This window comes from Bombus impatiens, unplaced genomic scaffold (genome assembly GCF_000188095.3).
Source record: "Bombus impatiens unplaced genomic scaffold, BIMP_2.2 scf_0360, whole genome shotgun sequence".
In the NCBI taxonomy this organism is placed as follows: domain Eukaryota; kingdom Metazoa; phylum Arthropoda; class Insecta; order Hymenoptera; family Apidae; genus Bombus; species Bombus impatiens.
In genome coordinates, this window is record NT_176779.1 from 329,181 (window position 1) to 350,959 (window position 21,779).

Consider the following 21,779-nt stretch of genomic DNA (forward strand, 5'->3'; position numbering starts at 1 on the left):
TGTCCGATAGCTAAAAATACACACAGATAGTTATTGAAATATTGGTAGACCCATGGTTTCTTAAATACTGTTGTCATCTTCTGCATTCATTCAAATTTTAATTAATCATATATCAATACCATTTGTAAGTTAGAAATTTTTTATATAGAGCTAATGATGGAGAGATAATTAATTCTAAGATAAAACTTTGATATACTGAAAGTCATAGTTTAGTGGATTGAAATAAAATTATAAGAAATATGCTTTGTATTACGTGTTCTATCGGTTAGCTAGAAATCTCCGATGAATGCGACAAGTACGTTTCGTAAAATTTTATTGAACAGTTAAGTCTTGCCTAGTACTAAAGGGATTTACGTCGATACTTTTCTTAGCAAGTAAATATTTCTCTAATTTTTTTGCGGTGCACCGGCCTGTTTACGCTTCGAGGCGTTTGGCATGCTTTATGGAACCCCATAAGCGGATACAACGCTCCACTGCATAGGCATTCATATATTTAATTCATTTCTGACTTTATCTCGATGGTTGCACCGATTCGAGATGCGCTTTATAACAGAGAGAAGTCACGCTGGAGTCTTTTCTTGTTTTTCCTTTAAACATGCCGTTACCGTCGTTTCGGAACATAGAACGATATTGCGTGATACGTTTAATTATTTGTAAATTAAGACTTTGTAATACTCATAAAAAAGGAGATGAGTAGAAATAAAATACCGTAAGTTTGTGTTAACGATCGAAATAAGAAGTTGTAATTCAAAGTTTTTATTTAATTGTTTAGTACAACAAAATTTAACTATTAAATGCAACATCATGGTGCATGATTCATTTTATTAAACCTTTGGCGTACAAAAATATATTATATCTTTCTTCAAATATTACTATCTGTACTCTATACGTAAATCTTACTAACATTAAGTAAAAAAAAGAATATTTTATGGTAATCTCAGAATGATGAAAAACAAAAAATCTTTAGCGTCCGAATATATTTCTATATCGACAGTCTCTAAACAATCACTTGTTACAACGTTAAACGTTAATCCGATTAAATAAAAATCAATGAGCATAAAATTAACCGTTAAAAAAACGAACATTAAATATTCCTTTATCATAAACTAAAAAAATAATTAATGTGTTATTTGTACATGTTTTTGTTAACTAGCAATAAGTCGAGTTACATATCCTTCAAGGATACAATATATACTCTGTTATAACGAAAATAAAAACTTAAATACAATACTGCAACAAATAACACTCATACTTTATCACACTAGAATAACGTTATGATAAGAATGAACGGAATGGTTATAAACTCAGTTACTGATAACAATATTGATCTTATAATTAGTTAAAAGGCACTGAAGAAAAGAAGTGAACTGTTTAGTTCTTATTCCTCTGCTATAATTGTACTACTTTCAGAAGATTCTGATTTAATTTTAAGCGGTGAATTAGGAGTGGTGGTATCCGGACTTCCGATACTTGAATCACATTTGTTATTATTTTCTTTATCCTCATTAATAATAGAATTTTCCATCTTTATCTGATTCTTTTCTCTTGATATTCTTAATTTGGGTTTCTTATTAGGATCGAAATGATCTTCAAGGACGATCAATAAATCTTCGATTTTCTTTTCTTCAGTTGAAGTTAATTTTTCCTTAATTAATTTTTCTAAGCCTTCTTTCTTTCCATTATTCCACGCTTCCTGTAACACAAGTTAAATCAGTAATCTTATTAGTTTTATTAGTTTTCAAAATACAATTCTATAGATATTAATATTTTATTTGAATTATACAAACTTGTAATTGAGAATATTCTATGCCTGCTTCGGCGAGCAATCGACGTAAAGGACTAGCATGCTGCCGTTCTCGACGATTCACGCGGAATAGGGCCCCGAAAATAGGTCTTAAAGTATTTTGACGTTCAAATACTATTTTTAATTCTGAAATATATAATACTATATAATAGAATTTTTTCTAATCGATATTTAAACATTTAAATTTTAATTTATTTTATATACCTGCATATTCTTGTTCTTCCATTTCTACTGGCTGAACAAATTCTCTAATGAATTCAACAGTATTTTTCATGGCACTATCACTATCACCACTACCATCTGTTTCATTTCCTTTTGTAACTTCTAGTGAACTCAAGTGTTGTACTATTTGTAAAGCCAAACATGCTCTGTCTTTTGCATTATTTAACTGATTTTCCTTAAATAATAACAATTTCATATTAAAATTATTATAGCGATTTTATATCATTATTAAAACTTATCATCAATGTATTATAATTACACATTCTATAAAACAGATGTTGCTTACTCGATTAAATAAACTTTGAGATAATGTCCTAAGAGTATATGCACGAACTGTGTTTGCACATTTTACTTCTGCGACATTAAATCCATTTGCAAATCCTTTCACAATTTCTTTAAATTTTTCCAAAAGATTATATTTCTTTAAAGATTCAATTAACATAGCAGGAATAACTTTACGTGGTTCATGATAAACTAATATGATACCATCCGCTGCGTCTCCTCTTATAGAGGAAAGCCATGTTAGAAAATCTGTTAATGCAGACACTTCACTTTTAGTTTTTAGTGCCTGTAAAAGAATATAGTGTGTAATATAATCAAATACAGATTAAATACTAATTTTTTGATATTAATGAAATTTTTTACCTTATTAGTTGTACTATCTTTAAGTACACGAAACTTGCCAATAGTTACTATCTTCATATTATGCCTTTTTATAGCCGGAGGATTAAGATCTTTATATGGCATTACATATTGTGAATATGAAGAACTAGGTGTATACCCAGCTATTTGGCATATTTCATCTATAACTTTTTTGCCTGTAGTATCCATATCCCAACCAACTAAACGATAGTTGCCTGGACCAATACCTATAGTAGATTTCCTTGATGGGATGGATTTCCCATTTTCCATTATTGTTGATGATACCATCTTCTTAAACTAATAATCTGCAAAAAATATAATATAGTTTTCTATTTACACAAAGCAGAATATTTAAAATAATAATATTTCTTATTAATAACAACACAAGATATTCTCAATGGATCAATATAAAAATAGTCCATTAACGTGAATTTTATTAATCAAAATCAATGTTAGTTAATAATGAATGAATATTAATAAAAAACACAATTCGATTCATATACATTATACACATAATAATAAGGATTAAATATTTTTTTTAATTTTTCGTTCTCAATGAATTTATATATATTATTTACATATATAATATCTTCAACATAGAAATTTTATCATTTAAAAATATATAAATTTCGAAAAAATAAAAAAATGTATAAATTTGCGTAGAAACTGTGAGTCTCCGAAGATTTCTTTTAGCAAATGTTTGAAACGAACGCTCAGTTTTTGTACAAGGGCGAGATATTTTGGTACGTGCGTAGAGTAGAAGATTATACATGGTATCGGCAAGGTCGACCTTGAAATTCAATACAGTACACAAATACTTCAGAACAAAAGATTAATGGCTTAGAATACATCCAATAATATCTTACCTTCTACGACAGACTTACAAATTATTTATCAAATAAAAATAATCTCCTATCGCATGCAGCAATTTTTCTTATCCAGAGGCGTTTGTGTAAAGAAGTTCTGTGCCAAGAACAAGGCAACGGAAATATTTATCGGAAATAATGAAACACACGCAGTCTCACGTTTAATAAACTTATTAATATTAATGTCGGGAACTAGAAATTTATCAAAACGAGTGATATGCCACCATCAACAACGATGTAAAAAAAATGACGATCTAACACAGTTGCTATCTTGTTTCGCGACAGGTATATCTACCACTAAGGAAACTGAATGTTATATGGATTTTTGCGATTCCGTGACGTCTATGCAACACGCATTACATATCAGCTCGCGGCGAATCGTGTCACGTATGTAAAACAGATATTCTCATCACACGTGGGTCGATTGCGATTCATGTATAGCCTCGATTTCGATTTAGTTTCCATTAACTCAACGTTAGATTCGTTACATTCGCTCACCGATTCACGTGGTTTCGCAGTTCCGTATTATTCACTGAGTTTCTTGATACGATCACCGAAACTGATGGCAGTACTATAAATCCTTTGTAGATACTGGAAACTACTGGAACGCAACTAAATTCATTTGAACACACGTGCGAAATTGGCAGTAAACCGCCTGCTCGATCATCTGCGCCTGCGTACTCGTTCTTAAGTCACGTGGTTCTAATGTCACTATTAGGTGAAGGAGAGACTGCCAATTGAAGTTGAAGTTCTAGTAGATTTGCTAAAACAGTACGTGAATCAAATTGAAAGGGTTGTGTACATATTTGTTTCTCGTATTTCAATACAGTAGCGTTACTTTTAATCTAACTTTAGCACTATAGTAGTTGGTGAACATTGCAAACGAAACTAGGAAATGTTCGATTGAAAGTATCTCACGTGCATGTAAAATAATAAAGGTGAGATTCGACGAACAATAAACGATTTGATATTCATTCTATAATAAGATATTGAACGTGTTCGAAATGAAAAATGGCGATTAAACGGTACGAACATTAATTTCTCGTGACTCGATGCTTAAATAGTTAGATACCTGTATGAGAACCATCATTGAAATAAATAACTTGATCCACATTCAATTACATTATTTTCTAGTTGAGATTGGCAGATAGACACTGGTTGAAACAAATCAAAAGTGTGTTGCATAGCGACGTGTTCTAAAGATATACGTGTGTCATAGGTATTTAACATGAAAGTGACTGCATAACGGACGGTTGAGCGTAAAAAGAAATTCACTTTTTCGCATATCGGTATCGTTCCCGATGAGATGAATCGTTAAATACTGGTTTGTAAGTAAAATTTATTAGCACGAGTCGGCGTGAATCGTACTTCTTATTTATGCGACTGTTACGACGCCTCTGCATAAAGTTCCATTTGCACGTTGCACTCTAGGAAAATTGTTGACGGTAGCGATAAATTGGCCTGCAGCTTATCTCTCGTTATCTGTTATTTATCCTTTTTTAGAGCGGGCCGCACGCTTTGTAGCACTGATAAATTGTTTCAACTGGGTCATCCGTTCGCCACGGTTCGTTTTTGTTTTTCATTTATCCGCGGAATTTCTCCCGTGCTGGTTGTTCCGAATTTATCGAATTCTCCGCGGTGTTTAAACGTGAGAAAATTGGAAGGCGAATTGCGCACGATCAACTATCACTGCATTGAATTTTTTTCTACGACTAAATTCCCATTATAATGCACCTTCATGATACACGTTTCCGTATAATATCATAAGAATAATTGTTTAGGGCGGTAATTACCGTCATTAGATTAATGCATACGCCACAACATGCACAGTAAACGTAATATTACTATTATTTATTATCATTTCTTTCTTGTAGCTAACAAATGTGTACCATCTATGAAACTTTTTCAAGATGTTCGAGTAAGATCATGTCGAGCAAATTTATGCTCATCTTCGTTTATGATAAATTTAGAATGTATTAATTATTCATGGTTTTTTCATTTTCGTAATTGTTTGTAATAAATCTTCGTATATCATAGATTTACTATGCATACATTATTTAGTCTTTTTTATTTATGATTTATATCATTATTGTTGATAAATCTACAACATAAATCCACGATGTAGCTATGGTTGGTTGCAATAGTTTTCAATTATTTTTGCATATTTTTAATTGAATTGTTAGTATTCTATTTTGCTATGGTAAAAATACAATGATTTTTGAAATATTTTTGTACAATATCTTTGTACATCACTACAAAAGTTTAAATAATTTCATTTCGATATATTATTATCCTGAAAGTTTATAATCGTGAAAGAAATATCAATGATGACGTACAAGTGAAATGATTAATCATATAGTAGAACGTGAACAATGTGTCACAAATGAGATACGAAAAATACAATAATTAATTAAACATCGAAATTTAAATAAAATAAAAAAAGTCCCTGGAGTTCACGAATTTCAACGTAAAATAAAACTAATCTATTGTAGTTTCGACTACGGCTGAAAGCTTTTTCTCAGCCGTCACGTTCACTTTTTACAATATATGGCAAAGCAAAATCCCATGTAAATAGTAAAAAATATTAAAACGCGCTTGGAGCATTTCGCGTCAGTGGTATTGGTTAATATTCAAGTCTGGTTTCGCTATTTGTGCATGTGTTCGACAGTTTCATATCTGCTCTCTGATAGGAAATGTTGATACTATAAAATTTGAATGAAACGTGGTGAAAGAGGAATCATTCATCCTCGTAGTAATCGTCGTTGATAATAAAGATACGTTAGGTGTAGTCGATGTGATGTGAATATTTTTGAAAGAGAAATAACAAGATATCGACGGGAGAAAAAATGGCAACGACAGAAATTGCGTCTTAACGAAGTCGATGATTTTTCTGAAGCGCTTCACTTGGTATAATGAACATCGTGTTCAAATATCACGATTGCTTTTCAAGTGGATTTCGGCAGCAAAAAAGGGAGAAGGAGGTTGGCGAGGGAATATTGAAACACCTTGATAGGTTGATTAGTATTCAACCTAGCTTCGGCAAACATGATAAAATCGATCATCTCTCTGTATCTCTAGCGGTGCATTTTCTACCCCCGGCTGGTAGAAAAAAAGTAGAGTATTTCATTGAAATTAAAAAATGGCAACGGGAAATGAAACTCGACGTGTGTATGTACATAGGTACGTTTCCGTCGAGATTGAAGGGGTTAACTGCTGAGAAACCTGCTGTTCTTTATTAAGTACGATCATTCGGATAAATTAAAACGGCATATAGTTAAAGTTTCCGGTTAAATAGATCTTTTACTTAAGAATTTCGAAGATTAAATAGATCACAACTATCAAGATAAACGAAGCATCAGAATTCAGTATGGAAAATGGCTGTAGATGGAGAATATCGGAAAACGAATTCTAGATTTACAGGTTTGCTCTTCGTTAATATTCAGTCTATCACCTACAGATGTAATAGTGCCATCAGCAAACATAGTACGAGAGATAAACGCAGAAAAGGGATCAATTAATGCGAGAATCCTGAATTAAGAATCGTTTTAAAAATTGGAGAAAAATTTCTTTTCATTTAATATTGCAGATGAATCAATAGATCATCGGCTCTAATCCAGTCTACATATACGTAAAATAAATATAGGTAGATAGTAAAAAAAATACGAAATAGATATGATAAAAGCTGCGAATTTTCACGATAAAATATATTTAATCTTATCAATTCTATGTTTTACGAGCAATCGTATTGAACTGAATACATTTTTGTACTTTCGATACGTATGCTATTGATTCATATAATAGTTTTAATCTTGCATTCGAAGATAAAAATCATTTTCACCTATCGATCAGATATTTCATGACGTAATGTTGTTCATATGATATGACGTTATGGACGAGATATATCTTGCACACCTTTTCATTAAGATGCGAGATATCTCGTTCATGGCGTAAAAATTAGATCACGAGGTATTCCTTCGCGAACGAGGAATTATTAACGATATTAAATACAGAATGATGTACTGTTACAAACAAATCCTCTTAACGTTACTTTTTTAACGAGTATTAAAACGAATTTAATTTATGTCAAGTTTCATCAACGATTGTTCACATCTTGTTCACAAAATAAAATTAACTTCAAATGATAAAATAATTTTATTTTGTCAAGCTGGATGCTTTTCGCTTTAAATGCCACTCATTTATTGAATTTTTGATTCTGATAGACTAATTAGCCTTTCCATTATGTGATAATATATTAAAAAAATATAATATAAAAACTACCATGCACGGACATGTCAACATTGTTTACTCGAGATTTTCTTCTCATTCTAAGAGCACTATGTATGTTTCTAGGGTTCATTTAGATGTACATTTTGCACGAAACCGAATTTCAACCATAAACAACCATCCAATCCCTTCTGCACTTGTCATTCACATGGAACGCATGAGATGCTCATTCATATCCGACACTTGTGAAATTCATTCACCCTTGTGCTGCATTACATACTGGCTTGCGTAACTCGTTGGAAGTTCACGTGCTCTGTAACTACGTACGTATCGCATGAAATTATAACGAAGGACTTTTTTGTCTCAACTAGAATCAAGTATTTTATGCCTAATTTACTTTTTACACAGAATGTATTATGATTAGAATAATTCTACTTTATATCAAAGGAACGAGTGATAACAGCACGATGATAAGCTATACAAGTAATTTTAAATGTTAATGGTAAAAGGGAATATCAAATATAATACATAAATGTTGTTAAATTATGCAGTTCCATTGAGAGCACCAGATACGATTTCAAAGGCTCCTTAATTGAATATTTCCATTTCTACGTTTCTAGATTAACGATCATTTATGACGTTAATGTTATATGAGCAATAATATTATGCATTTTTTCGATGTTCCAACTACTTAATAGAAGAAAATTGTTGGAAAAATATTTAATTATCTATGTAGTACGTGGAACTATTTATTGAAAGAATACGTGTACGTATTTCAATATTAAATACGTAATCCACAAACGTACAACGTACAGTCTGGAAATTTAATAGTAATCGATTAATGATAATATAAATATACATAAAAAGGAGAGTGCATGCAATATATAAAAAAGATATATATAATACTTTTTACAACAATCATATGGTGAAACAAACCTCTATTTAGACTCCACTTCTTATATTTCTATAAATTTAAATTAGCACAAACATCCATCGTTGAATAACGCATCACGAATTATCAGAAATCGCACGTTCAAAATTAATTCGAGACCGGTTACCTCTTCTTCCGCGACGATTTTATTACTTGATCAATTCTCCAAGCCAAACGAACGTATCTCACGTCAACGTTTAATTTAACCATACAATCTAAAGGATCGGTAAAAGAGATTCCGAATAAATGGAAAGACTTACAATACAGAACGATTCCGCCGCAAATTCCGCCGTGGAGGAGGCTGTTACACCGTTGGATCTTGATTACTCTTTCTTTCGATGGATGGACTTCGATGATCGGTCGTTAAAAAACGATTCTTCGCCGCGGTTGCCGCGTACGTGACGCTTTTCTCCTGGATCTCAATTCTTTCTGTTCACCGTGACGCCTTAGTGAACGCCGTGAAACGCAGACAAAAGACCGTTGACTCGACGCACAGATTCCGACAGTCTATTGTCTCCCTTCGTTTTTGGCTCCCTAGCATTATCTTTACTTTTATCTCATTTCCACGCGTTATCCTTCGTTACTCTTTTGTTTTACCAGTTTTCCCCACACGACGCGACGCAACGATGGGCCCCACTCGTACCGCGAACGATCGACTTCGCTCGTATTCGACTCGGTAGCCGCACGCTTTCGCTGATAACGACGCATCGCGTCGTAAGATATCGTGAGATTTGCACGTACCTGCAACGTGTCTGATATACGAGCGATTTGCAACGAGCAGGTGATAAGGTTGCATCGCTCGCGCATTGCGTGCAACCGCGGTTCTTGATGCGCGACAACTTAGGATACGGACATTCTTGGCTATTGGCTCGGGCTTCTGAAGTTTCGCGGTGTTATGATGGAGTACAATGACTCACAAAAGTATTTGAGCCAGGATCCAGAATTAGCAGCTATTTTTAACACTTTTATGGAATTCACTGAGATAAAGTCAATTTTTGTTTAAATAAAAGACTGTGATCTTGACTAAATCTTAAAGGGACCTTGAATGATTATAAATATTAATTGTTAGTTATTTTGGTTTCGAACAACGATTAGAAATAATCGAAATATTTTTGATTGTTAATAACATATAATGAAAAATCTTTTGAGTTCTGTAAATTTTAGACGAAGATTTCTTTTTAATTAATATAAAATTAGAAAAAATGACACTAAAAATATTAAGTACAATTCCGACAAGAGTTACATGCGGTTACATTTCTCTATTTACTTATTAAGAAATATTTTATAGCGCGTTAAGATATCGAGGAAGATTAATATAAAAAATAATATAATTTATATGAAAATCACGTGTAACAAGCATTTTAGTTGGTTAATAAGGAAAATGTTGGCAGATGCTGTAGTATGATTTCCAGTTTAGATAAAATCTTTGTTTATTTAGTCTTGGTATGTATAATTTTACTTCTCGCGTGAAAGCGGTTAATTAGAAAAAGTGATACAAAGTGATAAAAAACAGCTAAAATTAAAAATTTGTAAAGCTAATAATGATCCGAGTATACGGATAAAATACGTTTAATAAGAACACGTTACATACGAGGAACTGAATTCATATAATTAGAACTTTTCATGACATTATAATTTATGGAGGAAGTCTATTATTATGGCGTGGTAAAAGTCAGTATTAATGGATAAAATCACTTCTTTTTTTACACAGTAAATGGCAATCAGTATGTTTCATTCCTAGACTTTTCATGAAATCGGAAATTGTGATAAGGAAATGCACGTAATTGCTCTAAATTTATATACTAAAAAATAAAATACGTTCGACACCAACATGTAAAACTGAAGAGAATTAAAAAATTATATCCAGATTCTGAGTAGATACATTTTGCAATTTAATAAAAGAGTATGATACGAATAATAGAGAAAATTGTACGTAAGTAATAATTATCTGGGACACTATTTATTTGAATTTCTGAATAAATTTAAAGTCTGATTTACACAGCAACCTGTTCAGTTTACTAAATCGAAACATTTAAAGTTCTTTTCAATATACAATTATAAAATAGGAAGATTGAAAACACATTTATATCTACGAATAATATCAGCTTTATATATTTTCTATATTTTTAAGAAAAATTTTCTATAGCACTTGAGTTTTTCTTCCTATCAATACGGGGATTTTCTGTCACGTTGACAGATTAAACACGTGAAGAGGAAAAAAGGAATATATTGAAAGTGAACGGCGAACGATATTGCGTCCCTTTATTCAATACACTCTCAATAAACTCTGTTTTATGTGGAGGAAGGTTGTTTGCATTTTTATTGGTTTAATTGTTCGTATTAAATAAAATACGAAGATAAATGAAATCAGTAAGACGAAGTTTCTGTCTTCGGCCGTACTATCTACGTATTTAACGGTTTCTTGTGTATCAGAAGTTTGATAAATTATACAGTTGTCGCTTGCGAATAGAAACTTCACGACGTGATATACATTATTGAACGCGATAATAGAATTTGTGAACGGTATTACGTATTGTGTGATAAGCATGCAACTTCCAGAATTGTAATGAAGCGATAAAATCGCGTCGCGTGTTGTGTGCATCGAATTTTTTCTATTTGGAGAGGGTGCTCGTGGAACACATTTATTGATATAATTACGGTTGTTATTTACCTAATACCTATTTTATTCCTGGATACTGTTCGAATAAGTCACTGTAATAAGAACTGTACTATTTTCGTAATACGATTCTTATTGGGTCGCCCGGGAAGTTCGTTTCGATCTTTAAGGAATTTGGTCGATATGAAAGATCATATTGAAAAGTTTTTTGCCGAAAAACCTGAGAGGCTCTGGATGGATGGAATATTCAGGTTGCGTGAAAGATGGAGAAAGGTTATGGAACAAAATGGCACCTATATAATTCAATAAATGTATATCGAATCGAAATGCAAATCGGGATGAACTTTTCGAGCGACCTAATAAATTCTTAGTATTAAATGACTGACTGATAGACTGAAAATCAATAGTAATTCATAGCAATATCACATAACAGTTACTTTCAATGATACATTAGATATTACTCAAATAAATGCAATCCAAAGCTAATCCAATAGATAAGAAAAATCTTATCTTTTAACATGATAATCGTATATCCTATTTTTCTATCTAATTTCTTAAAATGCATCGAACGTTCGCCTACAAACATGAAATACGTAGTAATATGTTATTTAAATTATCAACGCGATAGCCAGACTTATAAATAAGGCAGAAACATGCAAGGGTTTATCTGGTAATTATGTAATACGACTTTGTTATTTAATAACAAGTGGGTAATCCCCTATATTTCTTTTTTAACTTCAAAAATGTTGCAGAAATATATGTGCGACAAAATTATCATATTTTCCGAACCTTATCGTTTCGCCGACTACTTCTTATTTTTTAATAGAATATGTTGTTTTGTAATGCAATAATTATGTGACTAACGTTTGTGGTTTACACACGCATTTATCATGACACGAGTTGCGGGCAATCGAATAATTGATAAGGGTGTTACTTTTCCTCCGCTTTACGAGACATTTCTTGTAGAAGTGCATATTTTTGTGCGTAACACATGAAAATAATATCTGACATTTAAAAAAGCATATATTTATAAATACATTATATGTATAGAAAACCGGAAATTTGTAAAAGAATGGTCTGATTCGCCTTTACTGTGTTTTAGAATTTCAAACATTCCTGCAAGTTGTTTCGTTTGCCCGTCTTAAATAGATTATCTCATGTTCTTCAGAAAGAAATATCGATTTTCCTCTATTGCAATATTTATTGAGTCATTTATCTGCGCGTAAACGTAAGTAAAGGTCAATCTTGTTTTGTCACTTCTTATATCGATAAACTGCTCTGATACGTTAAGAAAATAAATTAACTATTGAAATCGCATCACTATAATTTTCGCAACTTTTACGAAATTAGCTTTTAATAATAGAATGGACATTTATTTAAATTGTCATAAATCTAATGAAATAATCATAAGCTACGCAAACAATGTTACAAATTACAATTAAAATCGCATTAAAAAACCATATAGCGATATCACAGATTATTTGTTACAGATTTATCACGTAGCTAATTATATAATGTCAGCTTTTACAACAAGGAGAATTGAACATAATAGAGTTTGAGAAGATAATAAATCTTCTAGGCTTCGAAGCCTAGAGTTACCTAAGTCACTAACAGTGAAATGCAATTATTACGGTGCACGATATTTAAAATGCAATTAAAAATCTTAGAAACACCTATGAAATCGTTGATTGCTGACGCGATAGTTGTAAAATTTCCATAATGAGACGATAACAGGTAGTTATAATGTTGGAAACATTTCCAGAAGTATATATTAACGTTCATGAATGGCGAGTGGTAAATTCGCATGAAAATGAACGATTTAAATAATAATAACTAATAATGGCGATAATATCGCGTAGCAAATGTATCGAAAATAATGTTACGGCCATTGCGTTGATACCTAGATTCGTGTACCGCGAAAACAATCACGAGACGTATATTACATACATATTTAAGTTGGCAAAATTACAAAAACGATTACGTTTCATGATGTGTAATAAATGAATACCGAAACACGATATCAAGACACATTGTGTAACAGAGTTATCAGGTAAACAGCCGCGGCAATGCATTTCCTTTGTAAATGCATTCTAATTCTGGAAACAAATTGGTGCTTTTAGCGACATTAAAACGGTCCCATTAATCGTATACTTGATACATTTCATGTGCCTCGAGTTGCATAGTAATGACATACAGATATAAATTTACGTTTAAACCGAAGAAACGTCGTACAATTTGTAATCCTACTTGTGTATGTCTACGTTGAGAATTACGAAATAAATTTAATCGAATGCGCCCGCGATTTTTACGAAGCTTCGTTGAAACGATAAAATCATCCTGTCTGTCTGCCTCTACTTTTGCGTATAAAATACGGTTGCGTAGGAAGTGAATTAAGTTTGAATTTTTATGAACCTTTTTAAATAGAAATGCCGAATTACGAAAAGATATATTCGTCAACGAATATGTGTAGGTGGATTATTCAAACTTTCAGCCAATCTTCTGCAAAAATTGTCGCCCCACATTTTCGATTTATTTCTGCGCAAGCAATTACCTTTTCTCTTCATCATACCATCAATCCTGTTATCGTGCGTATTGTACAAAATTTCGGTTTCCCACATATGCGTAAGAGCAGGAAAATCACATTCCAAAAACAGTGTTGGAATTATTCAGTGCAATTAATAACCGACAATTAATATTGAAATATTTGATTATCAATCGTGATTAACAATACAGTTTTTACTCGACATATTGTCATTGAAATTCGATCCGATTTAATAAAATTTAAGTATCCAAATACGTAACGAAATACGACGAGAACGTTAGAATGAGAATTAGTTAACAATCTATAAAGTCAATTATGAAAATTATCTATCGATCGGCTTTCCTGATTCATCCCTTCTAACGATCATTAATAATAATTTCTATCTATCCAACAAATCCAACAAATTAGATAGTTTTCTCAATATTAAAAATTGGACACAAGTAGCGTCGTAATCCTTGATCAAATGAAAAAAGGAATTTCCCCGAGTTCCATTCTTGTTGAACAGTGATCAGCGTGCAACAATGAAGAACTCTTTCCCGCCTTCCCTTCTCACGGATCAAGAGGCGTTCTTACTTTTCTTTTAATTAAAAGTAGTTACCTAGCGCGGCCCAAGTCAATTCAAACAGAAACTTTAATCACTTCACGACCGGTGTGGATTTTAAAAGAAAGTTGCGATTTTTGATCAACACGATGGGGAGGCAAACTTCCCGGTTCGTGTCATTCGCAACTGTTCGCACTGTCGACATCGATTGATTTATCGCGAACGTTCAGGTATAACACAACTGGAATCGAGTCAGGTACCGAGCTCGGCACCAAATGCCAATTTTGCCACTTACCGCTTACTGCTTACCGTTTACGGTTCTTTGTATGTTCATGGTCTTAGTCTCTTTAATCGTGAAAAGACAAACGCGCTTGTATTATCGACTCGTACAAAGCATGCAGCGTGTTGTTCGTTTGTTGGTATAATTAGCACGTGGCGCTATATACATTCTAATATACACAGTGTACCGTGTGGGCGTGTACCAGAATAACTTGACTACGCGACCACTGATATTATAGCTGGTGGAAAATCTGGTGGTGTTTCTATCCCTGGCTCTTGTCTTGCTCTTAACATTCGATATTAGTTCATTTGGCTTGCCTAACTTTAGCACGGCGAATCGTCCTTCGTCTGTCTGATTATTATCTGATTATAATTGTTTGTTCGAGCGAGATACCTTTTGGGAAAACTGTTATAGCGATATTGCAGGTATTATATCGTGGTAGTTGGTGAATGATAAATTACGTAGGTAGAAAATAAAAAGTATGAAGGATAAAAACCCGCGTTTGTTAATTTTTATGCGTATGCAGGATGTTCATCGTAACTATGATCATAATCTGTCAGCATTTCTCTTAATCTGATAAAACGATGTTTCGAACAAAATTTAATCAGTTGGCAATTGACAAAATGTTGTATTTAATTAAATATCATTTAATTAAAGATCATGGCTCTTTAAAATGGTGCTTCTTTTAATCATTTGCTATGATAAATTCTATAGTTCATGGCATAATTTCTACTTTGAGAAATGTCAGCAGAAAGAAATATGTATATGGTAAAAAGTGTGTTAGACTGATTAGCTCTTGACATATGATATAAAATAGGTACATAGATTAGGTAATGTTATATTGAAGTATTTTACGCTATATTGCAATATCCCTAGAAAATGAAATAAATTATAAATCGTGGAATTTATGTACACAATTTTCCAATACAAAGATTATTTTTTATCTCTTTTTTATATCATTTGTCACTTAAACCACTACAGTCCGAAATAAAACGTAGTTTTTATTCGATACCGTGTAGCTTCTACTGCCATTTAGATTTTTACTTTTAAATTCGTATAAAAACTTCTATTTGAATATTCAATTTCCATGCGTTTTTGATTTTAGGATTTTTCTTTTTGCGTTTTCTGGTACATGTGACAGAATAAATAAATAAGTAGCATTTTTTGTAACGGTACTATCATAATATACCTATAGTTTTCCTTTTTTAATGATTTGTTTTCGATGTGTTATACAGCGTTCATAAATGGCATATTAAACGGAGAATAATTTAGATGTAAAATAGTTCGATACAAAGTTTAGAAGAAATAGTGTTATTTGTAATAAAATTCTCTTTTAAATCATGTAACAGTATATAAAAAACAAAAAAAGAGTATAAAACGAGAAAAATAAAAACAGGTAGTAAAACTACGAGAGTGGCATAAAATAGTTTTCAACGCGTCTCTCTTTCCTTTTTAAAATACCGATTCAAAATCTCATGTTTTTCCAGCCATGACGTCTGGCCCGTTTTTGTTTTTCCGGTTTGCGTTTTTCGATATAAAAAGATTGCATCAAATTTTTGTTGAACGAGCATAGAGTGTGATGCTCGTGAGCGAAAAGCTGTGAAAATTGTCACAGGTTTTGTTTTTGGAAAAAAAGAAAACTATTCAGATACAGGAACCAAGATAATAATAGTTTATGATATGAATAGTTTTCATTGCAATAGTTTTCATTAGAAAAGATAATAAAATCACCCAAACAAGATGCCACAATGAAAATATAATGAAATATTAAATCTTGCAGTTTGCATTTAAGTATGGAGTTAATGAAATACAATGCAGCATGTGTGTGCCTAATCTTTTATTTTGTAGTGTAATATATACAGTGTGATCCATTTGGAGTGATACATGTAATTACCTCCTAAAATACTCGCTATGCAAAAAAATGTTTGAAATTTATAAAACTTACTTTATTTCGAAGGACATTTTATGATTGTCAAAAATTAGTAATTATTTAGTAAGCTGCTTCAAAATGTTGTAGAAATTAACATCTTGAACAATCAATGAATCAACATCTTTCTTTCGCAAATTACCGCCGGACCTTCGGCTATGGGAAAGAAAAAGCGTCAACACTTAAATGTGCCATAAATTTAAGCCCTCACCCGCATGGTGGTAGGCCAGCAGTCCCGACGTCTTGCGATTGTGATGTCTGAAAACGCAAGACTTCGATTGCTTGCGAGGCTCGTAGCGATTGCTTGAGTTCTGTTATCCTTGGTTCTAGGGAGAGATAACGAAGTCACTTGATGATGTCGAAGGCAACAAACGATCTCGAATGACCTTGAAAAGTAAGAGATTATAGATCGATGAATTCGTCACGGAATAGGTTACACACTTATCTGCACAAAAACATATAGTTCTGCAAAAATGCATAAAAAAACAAGGATCACTTTGAAATTTGCAAGATACATCTACCTAGATAACATTTGTGATCATCGCAAGATGCCCCACTCGAAATAAGCTAAGCTTTGCTTGAAACATTTTTTCGCATAATGAATAATAGTTTTTGGGAGATAATTGCGTGTACCACTTGAAATAGTGTCACCTCGTATATACGTACATAACGTCTAAATATGATAGAAAAATTATAATACGTACAGACAGATCGTGGTATCCTCTCGTTAAGTTTCGGAGCTGATTTCGAACGACGTTGGTCTCCTCCACGCAAGCTGGTCATCTCTGCAGCCTGTGCCAGGCACATTGTCGACATGTCGTTACTTGGGTTCTGGTCAGCACGTGGATTTTATGCGATTTTACTCGCACAATTACCGCACACCGCCCCAGAAATCTGTGGTTTTCGTGGTCGATCGTTAGGACTAGCGACCACCCGCTCGCGTAATTAATTCTGTTCATTGCAATTTATGTTCTTCTTTCACTGTTTTCTTCCAGTTTCATTTATTGTTAAATGCTGTTGTTTATTGCCGAACGGTCCATGAAATTTTTCAGGGAAAATATCAGCTTAAAAATTGGACATTTTTGTCAAAATATTCTGTCGTTTAACGAGGGAAAAGCACGTAGGAGTTCCAAAAGATAATTATGTGATAGAAAGATAAAAAGAAGACAATTGATGGCAATTGCATGTCCATTCGTAATATTTATTCATAAGATTCGCTTTATTTATAATATTCGCTCGATGAAAAATCCCTGAAGCATTAAGAATTAATTTAATTAAATTAGCATACGATATCCATCAGCTGTTCTCGGAATAGTCGGCTTTACTGTTTGACGCAATTACTAGCGATTAACAGTTTAATAAAGGATGTACGTTCCTTATGTGGCTAGTATGTAAATATTAATTATCGTAAATGTTCTACTAAATGTAATAGATGTTTTAACATAAATATTAAAGAACAACTAACTCAATAACATTACTATATATAAATCGTTCGTAATGTTTGAATATTAATGCTATTGTACATAATAACATAAAATATTCTGGTCGCTTGGAATTTTTCTGCGAACCTCGATAATATTACACGGAGATGGTATCCCACTGGGGGTAACCACCCACATGATAATCTAACAGCTAAAAAATTCTACCAAATGTCCAAACTGGACAAATTGTGAATGTAAACAATTAAATAAAAAAAAACCTCGATAATATATACGCCTAAGTTTTTAAGAAAAGTTCCGTTTTCTAATCTTCTATCTTCGTGTATCAAATTTATGATGGAAAAAGTAGTATTTGTGTTCTACGCATCCTTTCGTGTTTAATTATATGTCAACATGTCTTTATCCAAGACGATAATTATTCTTCATTTGCATTTTGTCGAGACAAACAATTCGAAACGAAGATCTTGGACGAGACCTCTTCCGTCGAATCAGCCGACAACACGAATAGCTTCTCATACTTTCAGCCGGAAAATCGAAGTGAGAAAAGATTCTCGGCCTCGTTAAGTTCAAGATGGAACGATGGTGCTGTTAATTTTTTTAAAAGCTAGATAGCTGGGGCACATCAGAATAATTTGCTTGAGTTCAATGACCGAGATATATTTTTGTAGAATTATTTGGTTTACTTTTGGAGTATCATATGTTAGAGAATAATTCCTAGAGAATATTTCCTACTAAATTAAGGAAATGTTTTCCCCAGACAGATAAAATATACAAAAAGGGTGAAAATAATTTCTAAATTAGAAAACTAGAATTAGTATATGAATAGGGAGACAGAGCGAGAGACGCACGAGAAGATTGGCAGAGAATCGTAAGAGACAGAATATTAAGAATTAACATTTATGATGAAATGAAAGAAATGCGTGCTGATTTAAGTAGGAGTAAACGTTAATAATTATGAAAATAAATCGAATTAAAGTGAGTATCATTGTGGTTTAGAGGATAAAAGAATATCGTAAGTTATTATCTTACAAATTTGAAAATCACGGATTATGTATCATGTCAGTTATAAAATATTGTATAATGATATTTTATATCCTATTGTTTGTAAAGCGGATTAAATTCGTATAAATGTAATATGTTATTCATCGCATATGTTTCATCGAGATTGATGGTAGTAGAGGATTATTAATTTCATGAATGAAATATTGGGAAATTGAAACAGTCTAATAAGAGTGTGTAGATATATGTATCAGAGGAATGTATGATTCAGTAAACCGAATCATCTTCATGGCCGGCAGACTGAAAAATAAAGTATTAACACTACTTGTTAACAAATACCTGTTAATGATATCTAAAATTATTGTAATTTTTTCCATAGAATATTAGTAGAATTTTTCTTATACAGGTTGTGAATTTTTTTTTTATTTATTTATTAAAATTTACAATCAATTCTCGCATTGAGAATTTTCAGTAATTTTTTCTGGCATGGTGCAGTGACATGGCTAATTATTTATAATAAGTTAATACTTATTATAGATAAGTATAATTTATGAGTAAGTATTATAAATAAGTAAATATTACTTAATTTAGATAACTAATTGAATCTAGCGTTTAGGTCTAGCGGGTAGTGTTTTTTCAACCTGCAGATCTGGTCCGACGTAGCAAGTAGTCCAGTAATTAGGGGGTTTCGGTGTTTGTTGACTCTTTTGCTATATCTGTCTCTATATTTTACTATTTCCTCTTTGACTGTTAGTATCTTGAGGTTGCGATGAATTAGTTCGTTGGTGACATACCAGGGTGCATTTATAATGGATCTTAGCGTTTTAGATTGGAAGCGTTGAAGTATTTCAATGTTGGAATTACTTGCTGTTCCCCATAGTTGGATACCGTAGACAGGTTGTGAATGTACGTCATGAATGGTTTCGAATTAAATCGATAATTGTGATGAGTGATTGTATTCAGCTTTGTTTCAAATATCAATGTAATTATGATTTGCATGTCTCATTACAATGCGAATGAAATTTTAACATGTATCGCACACCTATACCTTTATCGGAGAAATATAATATATTATATATGTATATATATATTGAGTGATCATTTACATTTTCGTAGTATGATATGAAACAAGCTGGTTCTTTATTTTTTAAGTACCAGACAGAAGAACGTTGAACTGGCGTTATTAGGTAGAAGAAATCAGACTCGAAGGAAACGAAGAAGCGCAATAAAAGGCGATCCACGTCTGAGCAAAGTACGGGAAAACTCTTAGTTCCCGACATCGCGTTTCCTTTTCCCGAGTTCTGTTAATGAGTTTAAAGCGATCGAACGGAATTAAATCTAATTAAGCAGAAAGGAGAAAATATGAATGGCACTTTGATGTTCACTGAGTTATCTAACACGTACTCGCTGATGAGCAATGAACTACATGGTAATTGATAGATAAATTATATCGTAATGCGAAAAATTTCCCCTAAAAATCGAAAAATTTCTAGTTATTAGAAATTGAAATGTATAAATTCTCTTTTCTTTGGGATGGTAAGCGGTGCTGTTGCAACATTAACTTTAGAGAAAGGAAACTTCTACAAGTCTAGGATTTTTAGGCATCATTGCGTGATAATTCTTAACCACTAACTTAATGTTTGGCTACTATAATGTAATTATTTATTATTATTATTAATTATTAATTATTTATTATTTATTATTTATTATTTATTATTTATTATTTATTATTTATTATTAATTATTATTTATTATTTATTATTAATTATGTATTATGTATAAACTGACATTTAATATAAATTTGGTTCTAGCTTGTATGAAATATAATAGTCATAATAATTATTGTAATATGTTGCTTTAAGTAAAGTGAACGCGTAAATTTACGCTGAAGATTTAAAAATATCATTGAATTATATTTATTTGTTTATCACAAGTACGATGGCTCAAACGCGTTGACAAATGCTTTTCTCGTTTTATGCGGAAAAGATAATAGAAAATGCGAGGCATGATGTAGAACTCATGCTAGAGAGATGACATCACTTGCAATTTGTATCGATGATATCATGTTGCATTCTTGTTTCTATGTTTGTATAATTATTTCGACGACTTTTTATGAGAGAAATTTACACGAGATGCATATAAAGTGATGCAAGATATCTAGCATTGAGAATTCTTTTTACGAAGTCCAAATAATTTAATTAAAGCTAATAATAGAATAAGTAGCTATCATTTAATAGAAAAATTTAATTTACAAAAGAAATTTAAAAACATTATTGCACTTAAAGAGCATAATTTAAAAGATGTTAAAGATTGAAAATTTTTTTTACGTCAGACACTGGGTTTAAGAACGATATATATCTTCTTCGTATTACTTCAAATATCATAGGTGCAGTTCGTCATAAAATGACTGTATTTTATTTTTAGGTTTGATGTAGGCGTTTATGGAAATGTGTTAATTCGTGAATCACGCATATTCGTCTATATTTCATTCAAGCTCGAGAAATTTATAGCTTACTGCACGATGTATTCTCCTTAAATTATTATCAATATCGAAAATTCTATGGAAATAATTGCAAAAGTACTGTTTTTAATCAAAGTTTATTTGAATTGAAGCAATATCATTTTCCGATGTCAAAGAAGTTGTCATCTCGACCCGCCCTCTCCGATTTCGATGATTTTTAAATATATTGTAAAGCTCCACATTTTGAGTAATTTTTTCCTGTACGTATAATCGTCGGTCGGTTT

At 32.0% G+C, this 21,779-nt stretch overlaps 1 protein-coding gene and 1 long non-coding RNA gene across 4 annotated transcripts; one reads left to right on the forward strand and one right to left on the reverse strand.

Moving 5' to 3' along the window:
- Positions 1-740: 740 nt before the first annotated feature.
- Positions 741-9,371, reverse strand: LOC100742549 (maternal protein exuperantia). 3 transcript variants are annotated; one of them, XM_003489626.4, is made up of 7 exons: positions 8,950-9,346; positions 4,033-4,297; positions 2,672-2,973; positions 2,313-2,594; positions 2,009-2,201; positions 1,788-1,930; positions 741-1,693 (listed from the first exon to the last, which is right to left on the reverse strand). In XM_003489626.4, exons 3-7 carry the CDS (start codon positions 2,954-2,956, stop codon positions 1,379-1,381), a joined length of 1,218 nt encoding a protein of 405 aa, XP_003489674.1. In that variant the 5' UTR covers positions 2,957-2,973; positions 4,033-4,297; positions 8,950-9,346; the 3' UTR covers positions 741-1,378. The 3 variants fall into 3 exon arrangements, with proteins under 3 accessions (XP_003489674.1, XP_012241232.1, XP_012241233.1); XM_012385809.3 differs by lacking the exon at positions 4,033-4,297 and having other exon boundaries at positions 8,950-9,371; XM_012385810.3 differs by lacking the exons at positions 4,033-4,297; positions 8,950-9,346 and adding an exon at positions 3,535-3,833.
- A 9,104-nt stretch (positions 9,372-18,475) lies between these two features.
- On the forward strand, positions 18,476-20,413 carry LOC112212882. Its single transcript, XR_002946727.2, has 2 exons — positions 18,476-19,440; positions 19,932-20,413. It is a non-coding gene; the product is annotated as an uncharacterized LOC112212882 (long non-coding RNA).
- Positions 20,414-21,779: the final 1,366 nt, after the last annotated feature.